This window comes from Neoarius graeffei, chromosome 5 (genome assembly GCF_027579695.1).
Source record: "Neoarius graeffei isolate fNeoGra1 chromosome 5, fNeoGra1.pri, whole genome shotgun sequence".
Taxonomy (NCBI): Eukaryota; Metazoa; Chordata; class Actinopteri; order Siluriformes; family Ariidae; genus Neoarius; species Neoarius graeffei.
This window is the reverse complement of record NC_083573.1, coordinates 58,142,046-58,156,092: the sequence shown is the minus strand read 5'-3', so window position 1 is coordinate 58,156,092 and position 14,047 is coordinate 58,142,046. Positions and strand designations below refer to the sequence as shown.

General features: G+C 42.2%; 1 protein-coding gene across 3 annotated transcripts in view; it reads left to right on the top strand.

Annotated features, from left to right (window-relative positions):
- The window catches only part of ascc3 (activating signal cointegrator 1 complex subunit 3), a 395,456-nt gene that overhangs the window by 79,233 nt on the left and 302,176 nt on the right, over positions 1-14,047 (top strand). For all 3 annotated transcript variants that reach the window (XM_060922147.1, XM_060922146.1, XM_060922145.1), the window contains exons 6-7: positions 5,342-5,540; positions 12,924-13,059. In XM_060922147.1, the coding sequence (XP_060778130.1) occupies positions 5,342-5,540; positions 12,924-13,059 (335 nt within the window). The remainder of the gene's footprint in view (positions 1-5,341; positions 5,541-12,923; positions 13,060-14,047) is intronic.

Below are 14,047 nucleotides of genomic sequence, written 5' to 3'. Positions count from 1 at the left end.
CCGGGGAAGACCCAGGACACGCTGGAGGGACTATGTCTCTCGGCTGGCCTGGGAACGCCTTGGTGTTCTTTCCGAGGAGCTGGCCGAGGTGTCTGGGAAAAGGGAAGTTTGGGCTTCCATGCTTAGACTGCTGCCTCCTCGACCCGGTCCCGGATAAGCGGAAGAAGACGAGACGAGAAAAAATATTATTTGCCAGTGGGCACATAGGAAAGTATAAAGTTTTTGTCAATATGTTTATCATGCTTGTATAATTAAAAAAAAAAAAACTTGTGAAGATATTTATCTAAATACATGACCTACTCATTCTAAACCTGCCGTGCTTTGCCGGCGATGGTCTCGACCCCAGAGGGTTAAGAATATAATTGATTCAGTTGTATAGGTTCACTGACATGGTGGCGAACACTTTTTTTTCATTCTCCTTTTGTCCTGATTTGGTCGTTTCCTAATTTCCATCTACTAGCTAGCGCTTTCCAATCATACAGCATCTACCAAAGGGTGAAGGTGAATGCTAACACTTGCTTCTCCTGAGACATATGAATCCAATCTTTTTGACTGCTGCTGTCATAGCAAAGCTAAACTCACTTGGAGCAAAGAGCTATCCACCCTCTTACTAACAAATGCTCACAATTGGCTTGTGTCACTCTGACTGATGGGAGAGAAAGTAACACCATCCCTCCTGCCCTGAGAGACAGTTTTGTTTTCTTGGACTTTGGTTGTATCATCAGGATTTGAACTGGCTGTCTCCTGACCATAGAGAGACTGCGTTTCTGTTTCACCACCTGGGAGCTCGTTGTGATGTGAATGGGATTTTGTAATGGAAAACTGATATAGCACAATAATTTTTATATTATTTCAGGTTATTTCATGATGCATTGTCCTACTGCTGTACTGTAACACCCATAACTTAATAGCCTCCTTTCAACTGTGTTTAGTGTTTTCTGTGAATTTGTGTCATATTCATGCGTTTTGGGTCTGAGCAGCTGATATTGCAACAATATTGTCGACTGGGTTATATTTCATATCTCTCCTTCTCCTGTTACTGCAAAATGCTGGGTTGCTGTAGTTTTTTCTTACTGTCTTGGGGCCAGACTGCTTCACCTGCCTCTCTTAGGGAGTCAATGAGATTACGGATTATTCCATACAGGCCTTCCATTCCAGCAGTGTCAACATATCACTGACGGTTTGGCTAATTTAATAGAAAATAAGTGGGCTTTCCTGCGCGCAGACCTGGGTAATTTCACACTCTCACCAATCCTGTTATTGTCTGATATTTTTGGATATATTCTTTCCTCAAATACATTTATCTACGAGAAAAAAAAATTAAAATTTTGTTTCTATTGTATAGAAAATACTGTTTTCATTCTCTTTAATATAGTTTTAGTGCTTGTTTCTCCGTGATATGAAGTGGCCTCGTGAAATCTATACCTGGTTGAATCTGTTGACAAAGCATCTAAGCTTTTGAATACTCCAAGAATTAATGAAATTGTTTTTAAGTGGATGAGACAAAGATGTCATTGTGAGCAGGTACGAGCTAACAGTGTCAATTCAACTAAGACCTTTGTACAATTAACGTTGTTGCACTGGAATGTGTTGTCCCCTCCAGTATTATCACTTTCCCCCCTATTTTGTGAGTACTACTTTTTTTTTTTTTTTTTTTAGGAAAACCATAGAATAGTTGTGAATTGCAAGATAAAATGAAGATCACACATTGAATTGAAGTTTGGTTATTGATTAAGTTTATTATCAAGTTTGGTTAATGCTTGCTTGTAACAGACAATCACAATTTTATCCAAAGTAGTTTTTCCTGCCTTAGTCGATTTAGTTCCATTTCACATGCATGCAGCTGTTGTAAAGTTCAGTGTGTTTGTGTAGAACTCTCTCAGACTGTAGGTTCATTACTCAATAATGTAGAAATCATAAAATAGAAATCTATAACAAAGTTTGTGTGAAGAAAACAGTAGGGTGCCAAGACTTTTGAACAGTACTGTGTTTGAGAATATTTATATATCTTTTTTTTATTTTTGTTATATCATCCACCTCTAGGGTTAAAAAACAAAACCCCGTGCTGTGTCATGACAGACAGGATAATGTTTGAGTTTAAAATTATTGTTTAGTGTGTAGGTTGTGGCTGTTTTATACAGACCTGGCAACCTGTGGCTGAATCAGTGCAGCTGGTCTGTCATGATGCAGCGCGGGGTGTTTTTAAACCTAGAGGTGGATGATATAACAAAAAAAAAAAAAAAAAATATATATATATATATATATATATATAGCACAGGATTGTGTTCCTTTGATAACAGAAACAAAGCTCCAGCTTTCTCTGCTTCTAATCTGTTCTTAAAAACCTGGGATTCTTAAGCAAACTCTTCCATCCTCACTTCCGACTTTCTGTTTCTGTAAAATACATTTTAAATACAATCATGAATTTCTCTGGAGTTTTCAGGCTGAGCTCCTCTCCTCGTATTCTTTAACCACTCATTTCCTTGTTCTTGAAGCATTTGCTTCTATTTAACATTTTTCTTGATAGCAGGGAGACGGTAATGCTTTTTATCTATTTCTCTGTTTGAACAAGCAAAAACGGTGCAAAAATTAACCATATTGAAGACAGATTAAGCCTTGCTTGTATGAAAGACAGTGTCTGTTTGACCCCAGCTGTAATTATCACGTTACATCATGCACAAGGGGTCTATAAACAGTAGGCGTACCATACTACAACAGCAGGAGTATATAAAATAACTTGCAGAGCAGTAAATGAAACCAAGACTAAGAAAACAGCCAAGAGATAATGGCAGATACACAGTGAGGGACGCTTTTAGGAACTGAAATAAAAGATCAAAAAGCCTAATTTTTCATGCTAGTTTGTAATATGTGCCCATTCCAACTTGCCCAGCTGGGCATGTCGGGGACATATCCCACTTGCCCGAATGCATGTGTCACTTGCCCCAGGCAATCGGACAGTCCTTAATGTCGAGCCTTACACACACTCACTCACTCTCTCTCTCTCTCTCTCTCTCTCTCTCTCTCTCTCTCTCTCTGTGTGTGACATCTTGAGGAAACTGGCTGATTCGACCATCTACCTTTGGGGGATGATCAAGTTTTCATACAATTTTCTCCATTTCGATGCTCGGTCTGAGGTTATGAATATAAAAAAAAAAAAGATTTTGAAAGCTGAGAAACTCAGGCAGTAAACATTGGGTAGTGTGTGTGGTGCTTGACGAGTGTAACAAGCACTGCAGAGTTTTACTGCTGGGTTGATGACAATCTGTCAAGCAAAAATAGCTTGCCAGCAGCAGCCCTGAGTGTTTTTTTTAACGTGTTTCAGACAAACTACTATTAATTAAAAGTTTTGAAGAATGAATGATTGATTCTCTTTAAAGGTCAGTGATTTGTGTTTGAGTAAATATCTGAGTCAGTATCATACAGGCAAGAGTGTACTTGCAGTGGGGGAGTTAAGTATCCAACACATCAGCTATTTTTCTATGAAAAGTACTATTTCCTGTATAGCTGTTCACCTGAAATGTTGAGCAGACATTGGTATTAATACAATAAAACTACCCAGAAAAAGAAACTGTAATATTCTAATCCATAAATAAGTTCTGGGCAATAAAGTGGAATGGCACAAGAAAGATGACTGAACATCATCCATCCATTATCCATAACCGCTTATCCTGTGCAGGGTTGCAGGCAAGCTGGAGCCTATCCCAGCTGACTATGGGCGAGAGCGGGGTACACCCTGGACAAGTCGCTAGGTTATCACAGGGCTGACACAAAGACAAACAGCCATTCACATTCACACCTACGGTCAATTTAGAGCCACCAATTAGCCTAACCTGCATGTCTTTGGACTGTGGGGGAAACCGGAGAACCCGGAGGAAGCCCACGCGGACACGGGGAGAACATGCAAACTCCACACAGAAAGGCCCCTGTTGGCTACTGAGCTCCAACCCGGACCTTCTTGCTGAGGTGACCGTGCTAACCACTACACCACCGTGCCGCCCAGATGACTGAACATGCTAACTGAAATGTGTTTCATACTTGATGGAGGAATTTTGTCTGCAATGACGGCTTCAAGATGCTTCCTGTCTGAAGAAATTAATCTCTCATGGTGTTCAGGTGGGATTTTGGGCTCATTCTTCGACACAAACAGTCTTTAAATGAAATGATAAATCGTGATCTTCAATTCATTCTACAAAGTTTTTTTTGGGGTTGAAGTGTGCTGATTGACTGGACCATTCCAACACCTTTATCTTCTTCCTATGGAACCACTCGAGAGGCTCCTTTGCAATACGTTTTGGATCGTTGCCCTGCTGGCATTCCACGCATGTCTCATCCTCATCATCCTAGTGGATGGCAACAGAATCTGTTTAAGAATTTCTCAGTACAGGACTCCATTCATTTTCCTTTTGATAATTTGGATTCTGTTGGTACCATGAGAAGAGAGACGGCCCCATTCCATGATGTTTCCACCTCTGAACTTTACTGTAGGTGTGATATTTTCAGGGTCGTACACTGAGCCAAACAGGGTCTTGAAGCATTAAGACATTCTTCTTCTTTTTTTTGGTCTCGTCTGATCACACTACATTCTCCCAGTAATCTACAGGCTTTGAAATGTTCTGTAGCAAACATCAAGCAAGCTTCACCATGCCTTTCCTTCAGTAATGGAGTCTTTTGGGGTGATGGAGAATGGAGACCGTGGCTGTGGAGTTTATTACCTATAATTTTCTCTGTAAAAGCTGCACCCACTGCTTCCAGCTCTTTCTAGAGTCCTTTTCGGATGATCCTTAGCTCTTGGGCGACTCTTCTGACTAATATACTGATTGTCCAGTCAGAAATCTCATGAGGCGTCTCCTGAAAAGTATCGTTTACCAGGTCTGCTGGTGATGTCGCGAACTCTTCTCTAGTACTGGTTTCCAAATAAGAAATGGATTTTCACATGACGAACACAGATGAGCGGCGTGACGCACACAGTGAAACTTCCCAGTGCTGTTATAGGAAATGTAGGCACTACTGGAACACTGCTAATCAAATTGGTGGACCTGAACTAGCTGTTTCATAATGAATATGAACATGTTTACACACTCTTATTTCATTCTCAGTAAGGAAGCCTGGGGTGAAGAAGCCACCGTTCATAAAGTACTTTTTCTGCTTGGTATGTTTACTTATAGAATATGTTTCAGTGCCACGATGGTGCTCTTACATTGTAACATCATTGTTGTTAATGTTAGAAGCAACTTACTTTTGTCAGTCAATTAAAAAAAAAAAAAAGCAAGACAGGCAGTGTTTAAGAAAGAATTGGCAGCGATTTTCGTACTGTGTTTTGAAGTAACTTTTTGTTTTGCAGATGGGATGCTTAAAAACGTGGAGACTGCTAAACCTACATATGGCTGTCAGGTGACCATTCAGTCTGAGCAGGAGAAGCAGATGATGAAATTCTACCGTCGGGAGGAGAAAAGGGAGAGGAAGAGAGAGAAACGAGGAGACGAGGGTGAACCGTCAGAAGCATGTTTTCATTTTGACCTGAAGGAGCTGAGATTGCAGAGGTAACTGTGTGATCACTTTCTGTCTCCTTCTTTTTCTCTTCACTCTCTGATCCTCCTTGTATTACAGAAACGGACACCTCTGTATATTTGTAATCAGTGTATGTGTTCGTTGAAGAGGGGAAATCGGTATACAGTGCAATTTGAGCAGTATCAGTGTTTCGTCTTTGCTTGGGTTGAAATAATACGTAGGCGTAGTTATTAGCTAGGTAACATTTCACTATGGTATCTGAGAAGACACAATAGGCTTTTTTTTCCCCCTGGAAGGTGTGATAAAAGGGAAAAGAAACTGTTTTCTTTCTGTACCAGGCCTCTAAAGCAATTAACTTACACCACAGTGGCCTTGTTCTAAGTAAAGCTCATTGTAAGTGCCGAGATGAGAAGTTAAAGCACAGAGTCCAAAGGATGTGTCGAATGTGAGCATTTACACAACTCTGAGCTCAGTAGCACAATCCAGTAGGGAGGGAGGGGTGTGTGTGTGTGTGTGTGTGTGTGTGGGGGGGGGGGGGGGGGTTTCTAGTGGCAGCTGTGAGGACAGAACAGGTTAAAAGGTCTGTTTTTATAGAGGAAATAAACGAGTTAACACTTCCAACTGAGTTATTGTTGATAACATTGTGAGTGTCCTTGGGGTGTGGAACACTGAAGCACTGGACACGCGGGTATAGTTTAACCTTTTTAATACAATGAAAAAGTGGCTTTTCGGCTGCTTGGGGTTTTCACACACTGGTCAGGAGAACTGCCTCCTCTCCCCTTATCAGCCCTCAGTCACTACATGGCGCACACACACACATCAGTTATAGGGGTCGACCGATAATCGGCCTGGCCGATATATCGGGCCGATATTCTGCATTTTTAGGGTTATCGGTATCGGCCATAATTTCCACCGATATGCCGATAACATGCCTTTTTGCAGCCATTTCGTTCCTAACGCGACTGTCACTGCACGTCCTTTCCTGCACTCGCCTCTCTGAGTTTAAGAACATGGTCCAGCCTACCACAACATCTGATTTGTTTGGCACAAGAGATATAGCCAATCGACACGCGCAGCTAAACACTCTGAACTGTTTCAAGGCGGCCGTACGGGCACTCGGACAGAAGCGGATCCCACTTCAAGGTAAGGACACGCTGCTTTTGCCGCAATAAGTCACAAACACACAAGTTGCAAAAGCACAACATCATTATTTTACATTCTTCATCTACTACTCGTTAAAATTGTCCATTTGCATCTGTGTAGCCAGGCAAACTTAGCTTACGGAAGGAAGCACTTGAATTAGCCTACAACCAACTAGTCTCGTTGAAACTACATGTAATGTCCATAGTAAGCAGTCCCCAGCATAACGTAGGCTGCAGTCATTTTTAAATCCCCGTCTGGAAACGTTGTGAATGTGTCAGTAGTTCTACTCGAACAGTAGAATGGCAGCCATACAGAGAGGTGGTCAAGGGAAGACGAAATAAAACGTAGTGTTTGTGTTCTGTAGGCTAGCGCAAGCCTACTGGCTATTTGTTATGGTGATGAGTAAACTTCATGACATGACTCGTGCTCAAAAAGCGCATTGCACTTGTATATGTTCGGTAACTTTATAAAGCGCTATTTGAACATTTAAACAAGCCAGGTGTGACTAGTATTTATAATTCTTGCGCAAGTGATTCTCCTCGCTAGCGCTTCTGATTCGGAAAGCGATATACTCTTAAAGGAGCAGCCGCTCCTAATAGGGAGTGATAGCCTACTTTGTTTGATTTTACTTTTTAAAAAATGCTGCAGGCAGCTCCCTACACTTGATTTGTTATTTAAAAACTACTTGAAGTTGGTAAGTCTTACTTAGTTCTTAGTGTAAAAGAATCCAGAGTGTATTTTCATTTATTTTCCACTGAAAATGGTGAGCTGTAATATAGTAGGGAGTGATTTATTTTTTTATTGGTGAATATTTATTTTATTATTTTATTTCTCGGGCGGCACGGTGGTGTAGTGGTTAGCGCTGTCGCCTCACAGCAAGAAGGTCCGGGTTCGAGCCCCGTGGTCGGCAAGGGCCTTTCTGTGCGGAGTTTGCATGTTCTCCCCGTGTCCGCGTGGGTTTCCTCCGGGTGCTCCGGTTTTCCCCACAGTCCAAAGACATGCAGGTTAGGTTAACTGGTGACTCTAAATTGACTGTAGGTGTGAATGTGAGTGTGAATGGTTGTCTGTGTCTATGTGTCAGCCCTGTGATGACCTGGCGACTTGTCCAGGGTGTACCCCGCCTTTCGCCCGTAGTCAGCTGGGATAGGCTCCAGCTTGCCTGCGACCCTGTAGGACAGGATAAAGTGGCTAGAGATAATGAGATGAGATGAGATTTTATTTCTCATTTTATTCTAATGTTTGACTTTATTGTATAAATGCTGCTGGCATCTCCCTGCACAAAATTTCATGTTCAATTTTACAATTAAACGTACATTTCATGGATATGAAGGTCTGTGTCAGTGTGTGCTATGTTTAATTTCATGTGAATTATAATGTTTACATTTATCGGTTGCACATATCGGTTATCGGCATCCCAATTCCATAATAAACGGTATCGGTATCGGCCCTGAAAAAAACATATCGGTCGATCCCTAATCAGTTAGACAGGTGTGATCGTTTTGCCACTCATGTTCCACAGCCTCGCTCTCCATTCACAAACCAGCACTTGACCATACTTCCACTGCCCGACTCAGGCCGGGGAGCCGTCCGGCCTGCAGTCGACTCCCCTCCCAATAGGAAAGATAGTCCGCTACCACCATCTGTGCCCCCGGCCTGTTCGTCACCTCAAACTTGAAGGGCCGAAGAGCTATATACCAACGAGTGACCCACATGTTGGCATCCTTCATGCAGTAGAGCCACTGGAGGAGCAGGGCGTGATCCGAACAGAGGGTGAAAAGGCGTCCCAGCAAAACCCTGCACTTTTTCTCCCAAGTGATGCAGTAGAAGTGTTTGCCTGGTCATCAGCATTTGAATCCACAGCCATTTGTGATCATGAGCAAAAATTTTCTGCGCTTACTGGGCAGGAGGAATTGCGTCCTCTGCCCTCTGTCAATCACAGTATCACTTAGCAGTCGTAGGCATCTGTAAGCTTATGTATGTAGAAGAGGGTAGATAGCAATTCACTTCGAGTGGGTTATGCTGCCCTGTGATGCACCAGAGCAGTAGTTCAAAAAGAGTGTCTCAGAGGAAGCATGTTAGCTCTCGTCCTCCCCGGTTGGTCATACATTAGGGGGGAGCTGGCTAGTGGGTGGGAACTGGATGCAGACCAAATGGAGCAGCGCATTTCCCTTTGCCCCTAACCAATTCAGCTTTATTTTTAAATTAAACAAATTGTAATGTGCAAACTATTGTATCCATTAGGAACTGAGTTTAGAACTTGGTGTCGAATGTGTGTAGGTTCATACACCTCAGCTTGCACAGTCTTGTCTGGAAAATAACAAGCTCTCACTACAGATACAGAAGATGCAATCTTCAATCCTCGAGTGATGAAAGCAGACTCCTGGGTCGTTTTGTTTTGTTGATTTACTTGGCTGGTTAAGACAAGAAGGTGATCAGGAGTATTTTCTATTGAATTAATGTGAATTATCAACATGTCACGCCACGGGATTTTTGTACCAGATGCTCTGTTTACAGAATGCGTCGGAACGGCATTGAAAAGTGCACCGTTTTTGCTGGCTGATCCAGTAACTATCAACGAATAATCACCTCAGTAGTGCCCTTACGGGATACATTTATCACTTTTAACATCATCCATGACTGAGACAAATCTAGATCTTCCTTCTGCCATAAAAATCGGCAAATGACGTTTTGATTTGGAGTGAAAATGTGTCGATCATGCGAGCACAGTTTTCACACAACATTCGCTTGGCGGCACTAATAGTTCACCACATGTTTTCTTGACCTACCGAGCAGCATTTTGTGGTCTGTTGCTCAGCAAATCTGGGAAATTCGCCAATAATCTACAGTCGAGATTGTCTCCTGATGGATTCACAAGGTTCTGTATCACCTGTAGTCAGTGCCTGGTAAATGGACCATTTTGGGTTGCGTGCACATGATTTCATGCCAGATTTACAGTAACTTCCCTTGGTCTAATTTCACTTTGGTTTGTATTTCCTCTATACGGAAGCTTGGTAGTTTAATGCAGCAGGTATAACTCAAAATCCATAATCTGGGCACCTGGTGGACTGACACGTATAATTGTTTTTGACAGAGCGTGACCTCTCACTTCAGGTATGGTTTAACCTGATAGCTAGCATCAGCCAATATAGAATAGCAAGCAAAGATTGCAGCAAAGGCCAAAATATAGCAATTTTATTTTAGCTATATAGATTAACATATGGGGTGGCACGGTGGTGTAGTGGTTAGCACTGTCACCTCACAGCAAGAAGGTCCGGGTTCGAGCCCCGTGGCCGGCGAGGGCCTTTCTGTGCGGAGTTTGCATGTTCTCCCCGTGTCCGCGTGGGTTTCCTCCGGGTGCTCCGGTTTCCCCCACAGTCCAAAGACATGCAGGTTAGGTTAACTGGTGACTCTAAATTGACCGTAGGTGTGAATGTGAGTGTGAATGGTTGTCTGTGTCTATGTGTCAGCCCTGTGATGACCTGGCGACTTGTCCAGGGTGTACCCCGCCTTTCGCCCGTAGTCAGCTGGGATAGGCTCCAGCTTGCCTGCGACCCTGTAGAACAGGATAAAGCAGCTACAGATAGTGGATGGATGGATTAACATATGTCCAGTAATGTTCACTAGTTAAGATGGTAATGAGTAAGTGTCCAAACTTTTGACTGGTACTGTGTTTCTGTTGCTTTTCAGATGATTTCTGTTTTATAACTATGGAACGTTAACTCCATGTTAAGAGTTAACAAAGCTAAGAGTGGTTTACAAATAGAAAAGCGAAATCATTTGCCATGCCTTGTACAAAGCATTTAAATTTTTTTTTTGTGTGTAAGAAATTAGCTGCAAAGTGAACATCTTGCAGTAGCGTTTCCTCAGTTTGCCAAAGTTACTTCAGTGTAGTTTTTCTTTTCCTTAGTCGTGTGTAGTGTAGCTAACTACTTCATCAAAAAATGTAGTTGGTCTGAAGCTTAGCTCTTTTAAATTGACCGTAGGTGTGAATGTGAGTGTGAATGGTTGTCTGTGTCTATGTGTCAGCCTTGTGATGACCTGGCGACTTGTCCAGGGTGTACCCCGCCTTTCGCCCGTAGTCAGCTGGGATAGGCTCCAGCTTGCCTGCAACCCTGTAGAACAGGATAAAGCAGCTACAGATAGTGGATGGATGGATTTGTTCCTCGTGAAGTTACAATTGCTACAGTGGGGCAAAAAAGTATTTAGTCAGCCACCAATTGTTCAAGTTCTCCCACTTAAAAAGATGAGAGAGGCCTGTAATTTTCATCATAGGTACACTTCAACTATGAGAGACAGAATGGGGGGAAAGAATCCAGGAAATCACATTGTAGGATTTTTAATGAATTAATTGGTAAATTCCTCTGTAAAATAAGTATTTGGTCACAAGCAAGATTTCTGGCTCTCACAGACCTGTAACAACTTCTTTAAGAGGCTCCTCTGTCCTCCACTCGTTACCTGTATTAATGGCACCTGTTTGAGCTCGTTATCAGTATAAAAGACACCTGTCCACAACCTCAAACAGTCACGCTCCAAACTCCACTATGGCCAAGACCAGGGGTGTCCAAACTGATCCATAAAGGGCCGTGTGGCTGCAGGTTTTCATTCTAGCCATGCAGCAGCACACCTGACTTGGCTCATTCAATCAACTGAACTGTCTTCACATAGTCAAATACTTGCAGCCACACCCACCCTTGATTAAAGGGTGGGTGTGTCAGTTGATTGAATAAGCCAAATCAGGGTGCTGCTGCATGGCTGGAATGAAAACTTGCAGCCACACGGCCTTTTATGGATCAGTTTGGACACCCCTGGCCAAGACCAAAGAGCTGTCAAAGGACACCAGAAACAAAATTGTAGACCTGCACCAGGCTGGGAAGACTGAATCTGCAATAGGTAAGCAGCTTGGTGTGAAGAAATCAACTGTGGGAGCAATTATTAGAAAATGGAAGACATACAAGACCACTGATAATCTCCCTCGATCTGGGGCTCCACGCAAGATCTCACCCCGTGGGGTCAAAATGATCACAAGAACAGTGAGCAAAAATCCCAGAACCACACGGGGGGACCTAGTGAATGACCTGCAGAGAGCTGGGACCAAAGTAACAAAGGCTACCATCAGTAACACACTACGCCGCCAGGGACTCAAATCCTGCAGTGCCAGACGTGTCCCCCTGCTTAAGCCAGTACATGTCCAGGCCTGTCTGAAGTTTGCTAGAGAGCATTTGGATGATCCAGAAGAGGACTGGGAGAATGTCATATGGTCAGATGAAACCAAAATAGAACTTTTTGGTAAAAACTCAACTTGTCGTGTTTGGAGGAGAAAGAATGCTGAGTTGCATCCAAAGAACACCATACCTACTGTGAAGCATGGGGGTGGAAACATCATGCTTTGGGGCTGTTTTTCTGCAAAGGGACCAGGACGACTGATCCGTGTAAAGGAAAGAATGAATGGGGCCATGTATCGTGAGATTTTGAGTGAAAAACCTCCTTCCATCAGCAAGGGCATTGAAGATGAAACGTGGCTGGGTCTTTCAGCATGACAATGATCCCAAACACACCACCTGGGCAACGAAGGAGTGGCTTCGTAAGAAGCATTTCAATGTCCTGGAGTGGCCTAGCCAGTCTCCAGATCTCAACCCCATAGAAAATCTTTGGAGGGAGTTGAAAGTCCGTGTTGCCCAGCGACAGCCCCAAAACATCACTGCTCTAGAGGAGATCTGCATGGAGGAATGGGCCAAAATACCAGCAACAGTGTGTGAAAACCTTGTGAAGACTTACAGAAAACGTTTGACCTCTGTCATTGCCAACAAAGGGTATATAACAAAGTATTGAGCTGAACTTTTGTTATTGACCAAATACTTATTTTCCACCATAATTTGCAAATAAATTCTTTAAAAATCAGACAGTGTGATTTTCTGGATTTTTTTCTCATTCTGTCTCTCATAGTTGAAGTGTACCTATGATGAAAATTACAGGCCTCTCTCATCTTTTTAAGTGGGAGAACTTGCACAATTGGTGACTGACTAAATACTTTTTTGCCCCACTGTAGGTATGTGTATCAAGCATGGTTTTAGTTTCAATTAGTTTAGACCTTTTTTGGAGAGGATTTATTAACCAGGAGCTATCAGTGCATTGTAGGGTCAATTCTGTTAGTCTCACCTCTTTCATTATAATCTCTTTTCCCTTCACTGTGCACCATGTTTGGCTGATATCTGAGGATAATGTGTGTGTGTGTGTGTGTGTGTGTGTGCGCGTGCGTGCGTGTTTGTGTCCAGAGAGCAGGCCTTGCTGACTTCACGGCGTTCCCCAGTGTTAGGACGTCAGAGAGAATATGAACGCATTCACTACCCTCATGTATACGATGCATATGCTGAAGCCACCAAGACCTCTGCCTTCATTGGAGGCTCCAAGGTAAGGTGTAGCTTTAATTGTTTAAGAGGCTGTGAAAATGGAAATTTTAAATCCTCTGTAAAGCTCTGAATCTTCCCTGACTAGATTACCCGGCACCTGATTTCATTAGCCTGTGTCATGATTTTATAATTTTTTTTTCTATCCACATTCACTGGATGAGCAATCACACACTTTGATGGCTTACTCTACTACTAGGCTATTAGCTCATATACCATGAGTAGAGAAAAACAAAATGGCGGAGCATTTTGCTGAACCAGCTGAGGACGAAATAAAAACTCTACTCAAAAACAAAACCCCAAAAATAAAAAATAAATTAAAAAAGCGCAACAAAATATGGAATAGAAGTATTTGATGGTAAGAATGGACCTTTTTTTATTTTTCAAGAATTATTATTATTATTATTATTATTATTATTATAGCATTTTTCACAAATTGCAACTGTGAGTTCATTGGTTTGTTTACATTCTTCATCTTTAAGCATTAAAATTTGTTGCATTTTTTTTTTTTTTAGGCTGGTTCAAAAGTTCAAAGAAGCCTGAAAATTACACAACTGAAATATCCAAGGAAGAATGAAATAAATGTCTAAAGCTATTCTACACCTCGGCACGACAGCAAGATGGCACTTTCTCCAAAATAACACTAAAGTCAGTTCGTGCAGCCATCTATAGACTTTTAAAAAGTCCGCCTAAGCAGAAATGATTTTGTTGGACGTTTTGTAGAAAGTTTTTATTTCTCAAATTGGCAAAAAATAAAAATGCTCTGTTTCTCAACATCCAGTGAATGTGGATAGAATAAAAGAATTATTCCACTCGATCTTGTCGTACACGGTGTCTACGCGCCTCGTTGGCTATCAGCTCATATACAACTCGAGATGATATACACACGCGTGTGTGTGTGTGTGTGTGTGTGTGTGTGTGTGTGTGTGTGTGTGTATACAGTGGGGCAAAAAAGTATTTAGTCAGCCACCAGTTGTGCAAGTTCTCCCACT